This window comes from Pseudoliparis swirei, chromosome 4 (assembly GCF_029220125.1).
Source record: "Pseudoliparis swirei isolate HS2019 ecotype Mariana Trench chromosome 4, NWPU_hadal_v1, whole genome shotgun sequence".
NCBI classification, from domain to species: domain Eukaryota; kingdom Metazoa; phylum Chordata; class Actinopteri; order Perciformes; family Liparidae; genus Pseudoliparis; species Pseudoliparis swirei.
In genome coordinates, this window is record NC_079391.1 from 14,999,962 (window position 1) to 15,005,961 (window position 6,000).

General features: G+C 42.5%; 1 protein-coding gene across 2 annotated transcripts in view; it reads right to left on the reverse strand.

Annotated features, from left to right (window-relative positions):
• acsf3 (acyl-CoA synthetase family member 3) overlaps positions 1-3,144 on the reverse strand; it is a 32,125-nt gene extending 28,981 nt beyond the window's left edge. The window contains exons 1-2 of one of the 2 annotated variants that reach the window (XM_056411922.1): positions 3,056-3,144; positions 1,580-2,379 (exon numbers count right to left, since the gene is read on the reverse strand). In XM_056411922.1, the coding sequence (XP_056267897.1) occupies positions 1,580-2,299 (720 nt within the window). In that variant the 5' untranslated portion in view covers positions 2,300-2,379; positions 3,056-3,144. The other variant, XM_056411921.1, reaches the window with a different exon arrangement.
• Positions 3,145-6,000: the final 2,856 nt, after the last annotated feature.

The following is a 6,000-nucleotide window of genomic DNA, read 5'->3' on the forward strand; positions in this document are numbered from 1 at the left end:
ATGTTGTTGCCTTCCAGGAAAACAGACAGTCTCACTTAATCATCTACTCACTCACATCCCTGGGCCAACTGGAAATATATGAAGCTCTGTCTTCTATCAGATGGATTTAATTTTCCATACTATCGGACATGTAGGTCAATTTAAAAGATATCCAGGAAAATTTTCAGGAAATCTCTAATGGCATAAATTAGTGATAATTTAAAAGTCTCGACTGGAACAAAAGACGCCAGATGCTAATCAGGGAATCAAATGTGGGTGTGGGGATGTCTAAACACTTGAAACATGCATATATTTACCATGTTTCCATTTGTTGGAGCTCTGGATCGTCACTTCACCGCATGACACATCAAATGTCATGTTTTAATAGGCCGAAATCAAACTCGGAAGACAAACATGAACAGCATGAAAAAGATAATGTAAATTTCGCAATTGCGGGGATGAAATAGATTCCTGACTGTGATGTCCCTGGTGTCTGAGCTTCTTAAAGCACCTGTACACACCCACAATGAGGCATTTAGAGCCCCTACATATTCTGGCCCCTGCAGACATAGCATGTTGATTTGTTATAATACTTTACAGTGTTACATAAAGACGATGGTAAATACAATTTCTGTAACATTGTTACGTTTAGCTGCCATAAAGGTGTAGGATACCCTAACAGACACAAAGGGTTCACACACACGGCTTGTTATTGTAAGTCCATGAGCACAAGCTGTAGCATCCAGTGCGATGTCAAAAGGTTTGAACCAATCTGTTTCACTGTTGACACACATGTACTGTCAATCAAACGAGAAGCCAATGGGACAAATTCACAAATATCTTCATAAGTTATTACCTAAACTTTTCTCGAGAAAGGCACAGTAAGTCCACTTGAGTTTAATGTAATGTTCTTTAACTGTAGACTAATTTGTACTGTGTGCTTCTAATGATGAATTCCATCGTCCATGCAAACTTAAAGCGCGCGATCCTAATGGACACAGAGCAATGCACCGCTAGTAGCTAAAGTGGAGGAAACTACAGGGCTGTGCGCATCATTGAAAAAAAAAAGTTGAGAGAATTAAATCAAGAATGTCCAACAGAAAGTCGAAAGAGGGGGACGCAAAGAGGGCTCCTAAAGTAAAATAAACTAAGAAAGCCTGAACCAACCAGCTGTCATCTTTTGTAGTGTCAGCAGTAGATAAAAAAGAACAACGAAAAAGATAAAAAAAGATGCATGGCATACTAACTCATTCAGCGCTGAAGTATATATTTATTCATTTAAATAATTAATAAATAATATGACAAATAATTTAAGTCTTATATTTCTACACAACTGAAGTTAACACAATAATTAATTATTTTGCACGATATTGTCAGAACTCAAATTTACAAAAGTGGGCTCTCGAGTGTGAAGCGATTCTTACTGAAGAACAACCCCCCCCCCCCCAAAAAATACATCGTTGAATGCCAGAATCTTCAAGAAAAAGTCGGTATTAAGAAGACATTTTTTTCGAGTTTTTACGAGTCTATGGCCACGAAGGAGTCAAAATGTAATTTGCTTTGTCTCCAATGCAAGTATGGTTTAGAAAACAACATTTACCATGGCGTGGATGCTTCTGTGTGTATGTAGAACTCCCTTGGGTCTCCCTGTGGTACCACTGGTGTAGATGATCATAGCTGGCCGATCAGCCCAGTCTGTGATGTCTCCCGTCTCCTCCTCTTGGCCGTGCACCCCTTCTGAAGTGCCAAGGTTTGAAGTGGAGGGCAGTGTCAGACATGGCAGCCCAAGCCTCTGTGCCAGTGGCTCAAGCGTTTCAGCGTAGGGATGCCCTGCCACCAGCAGTGAACTCTGGGAGTCAGAGATGACATACTCCAGCTCAGATTCAGGGTGTTTTGGGTAGAGTGGCACTGCCGTCCCGCCACTCATCCAAGCAGCCCACTGTGCCACTGTATAGGAAGCATCATTAGCACACAGGAAGGATATTCGTTTCCCTTCCAGACCCCCAAAGTCAGAGTTGAGGGCAGAGTTGATTCTACCTGCAAGAATCAGGCTGCTGCTATACAGCTGCTTGTAGCTGTGGCCGCCGCTGCTATCGATGATCGCGAGCTTATCTCCAAATGCCGGGGCTCTTTTGAACACTGGCTTCTGCTGTATCCTTGATGATGGCGCTGTAGTCCATCTATGAGCCCCTCTTTGAGCCACAGTTCCCACGAACCATCGCCCTGGCTTTGATGGGCTATACGTTTTGTTAAGAATGTCTTTCCAGTGAGGTAATGTCCACTTCAGGGAGCGGCAGGCAGCAGCATGTCTAGACAGCATGTTTAATATTTTCAGACCCTCTGGAGTCAGAACATCAAGACAGCTCCATCCTCAGCCTCTTGCACACTGCTGTCAGACATCTGTGAGTTAAGGGGGAAATAAAGGCTTAGTTTGATCAAGCAGCAGTACAGCACACACATTTAGATATATCTGAAATATTTCATTTGATCAGTTGACAATCACTTTTCCTTCACTTTCATTCATTCAGCATTGCACTATTTAACACAAACTCGCTGCACGTGGCTTAAATATCCTGTATCCTGTTTGATTTTATTGTAAGGTGACCTTGGGTGACTTGAAAGGCGCCTCCAAATAGAATGTATTATTATTATTATTAAATGTATTGTTTATTATATCACTTTAAAATATGGTCTGCAGAAAAGGTGGCAGACTAAAGAAAAAGTAGCTAGTGTGTATACTTGTCGCCAGTATGACGACATTCAGTGTAACTGTGCGCACTGAAATGAAGTTTAACAACGTCCAGTTGATCACGGATTCGTTCGGTGTTCTTTATGTCATGCACGTTATCGTATTCAGTGACGTCATAGGCGATAACGTTGCTGTTAACCGTAAACGTGGATGTGTCATTTGACATTACTTAACGTTAGGTAACTGACAGCGACAGGCAGACAACCCCGATACTGACCGGACAGTAACATACCGTAAAATATCCTTTCTACAGCGAATACTACATGAATATTTCTAAAGTAATGTCCATGTTCCGCCGCACAAGAAGCAACTGTACTTTAACCTTACCAAAAAGATAAGCCGTATCGTCTTGGAGTGGAGGACGGTGCAACAGCGTTAACCTTCCGGCTTGAAACAGTTTGCTTCAATGGTTCCTGCCTCGTAAATTCTGTACACACTGCAGAGCCAGCTCCTGAATCACAACTGACTGCCCAAGAACATTGTGTTTTGACACTTTAATGACGTTTTACTTTTATTACAATAAAGGAAATGATTTAAATACTCATCTATGCAGATATATATTTTATTTCGGGTTGATGACTCCAAAAATGAAATCATCATGCATGGTTGTATCAAATATAAAGTTCAATACACACTATATTGGAGAAATTGGTCTATTTATTTATTGGAGAAGCGGTCTATTTATAAAGCATTTGTAGTTCTATGTATTTTACTTGTGATTGTATATGTATTTAATTTTAATTGTAATGTTTTCTACTATCTGGACCTTGAGTCTGAAATACAAGTTTGATTGATATTACTTTTAGGTTTATTTCATTAAGTATTTTTAGAAAACATTCACCTCTAAAAAAATATTTGTGAAGTTTAATTGTTAAACATAATCTGACTTTGTGGGATACTCGATGTTGGAGGTAACAGTAATTTATACGTCTTTTCTAGTTGCATTACAGGCCACAGACAGGTTGTTTAAGATACATGTATCATTTATTACACCGCTACTATAGCATGAGTGGTTGTTGTTATCTGCCATCTTGTTATTCTTAACTCAGCTTGGTGGTTGTTGTTCTTAATTCTTTAGGACCTGCAGATTCAGTGGAGATGCTGCTTACCAGAGATGATTATGGGGAAGGGGGAATGCAGTATACACGCAGTTACCACACAGAGCTGTGTTTGGCTTTAGATCACATGCCAGTCCTACCACTCAGTGTGCCAACTAGCTTGGCTGGCTTCATCATCACAGTGCAAGTGGGCACATTCAGCCGCCAGCTGGCAGTCGCGTGCCTCAGATAAGAGAATGGTACAGACATGGCACGCGTTCAAAAAGTTTTCGCTTCCCTCCCCAAACCCCCTACACTGCAAACGATGATGGCATGTTCCTAACAAAATTGGAGCCTTTGTTTCGGAGAACTCCCCTCCACTCTCAGGAATAGTATCGTCAAAGACCACTCGTTCCCATTTGTGGGGGAAACGCTATTCAAGGGGATGCTATGCTACCCCGGCAGCGATGTTATTTCCAGAGACTTCTTTTATTTGTAAGCTATTTGCACAGTCTTTAGTCTTTTATGATGCAGATGGCAGTGCCGCATTTTTTCGAAGGATTCAACCTCAAAAAGATCGAACGTTGTCTTCGATGAAACGAAATAGGGCACGGACGACCCATGTTTTTGGATTTGTTCCCTGGAAGTTGGCCATATTTTTGCCTCGATTGTATGGGGATTGGAATCTGATCGGCTGAAGGAGTTTTCTACAGCTACTGGAGACAGCGTGGATGGCGGTAGGACGATGACATAGCGAATCACGTATATGTCTTTTTTTCAGGGGTGAGAGAACACGACATGTCTACCACAAGGAGGTATGGTTACGGTTATGGCAAAAACATGATCAGTATCCAGCAGAATCTGACAATTCTGTTGTAGTGGCCTGCTGCCAACCCAACATTCAGCAACGGACACCTGAAAGGATCCAGCCGCTGATGGGCAAGACGGCCGCGAGCAGGCGCCAACTCCCATCTTGGCAAAGGACTGCGTCTGAGGAAAAGAGAAAACGGGAAAGAGGGGACCCCCCACAGATCTGTGAGAGAGGCTGAGATGGTAACACAAACCGTGGGGAGTACCCAAGCATGTGTCAGGTTGGCATCAATGTGAGAATCTCTTGGCAAGCGATCCGCTCTCTCCCCTCCCACCCCAGCTCACACACAAACACACTGTTGCCCTGCTTGGAACACATGGTACATCAGCAGCGGCATCTGGCCGCGCTGACTCCTGGCAGCTGCGCTTCGTCTTCGCCAGTTGGGAGTCTTGGCACTGCCACTTCATCAACTACCTGTGGCTCCTCCTGGGTAAAACGCCGAGCGATGAATTATTCCGAGGCTGCAGCTGCAAACTTGACTTTCATCCAAGAGATTCACTGTAAACATATGACTGCAGAGCACATGCCACCCACATACTAATGCACGGTTGACACCATGGCTGGTATTCTGCGCAGAGGGACTTACAGTATGTGACCTCATGTGAGGGCATGGTTCATTTGAGGTGAAAGATGAAGGATGCTTTGTGATGATTCCCTCCGTGATGTATGTCAAACACAAGTGCTTCCAAAGATGCTCGGGGAGAAACAAACCATGGACAACTGGAAGCTCTTGGCTTACCAAGAGGTTTTTTCTTCTTCATTTAAAGCATCAAATCAACCAGAGCACAGTGAGAAAAAGTGGCAGCAACATTCAGAAAGGCACTGCATTTTGGGCTTAGTGCTCCTCCCCTGGCAGCTTTGGACCATCTTTTATAGAAATAGTGTTGAAAGATCAAATCAAAAGGCAGCCAAGGATTACACTGAAAGGAATTTCCCTCCCATTTTTCTAATGAATGAATGGATGAGTGACCTTTCGACTCTGCAAATATAGCCTCACATTGCATTTCTAATGGACGTTTTAACAACCAAGGACCTTTGTCTGAATTGCCCTGAATGCAATTTAGCTGTGACGGCTTTGTCTGGAGATTACCCCATTATATTCTTTTTACCTTTTTTCTCGGAATATACCATCTCCTGGTCTGGATGATGCCATTTTGTCACTCAGGTGCTGAATATCAACTTTTCTCCACCTGTAAAGTAATGTGTTTGTGTTCTCTTGCAATTGATTTCCTGAAACGTTCCCAGGGAACTCTCATGCTCTCCAGGTTTGATAGCAGCTTGTAAAAATATTTAATCACAATGTGTTTACATTTGCAGTTTAAAAGGCAACATGAACAATAACCCACATTTTGAATCATGTTGAT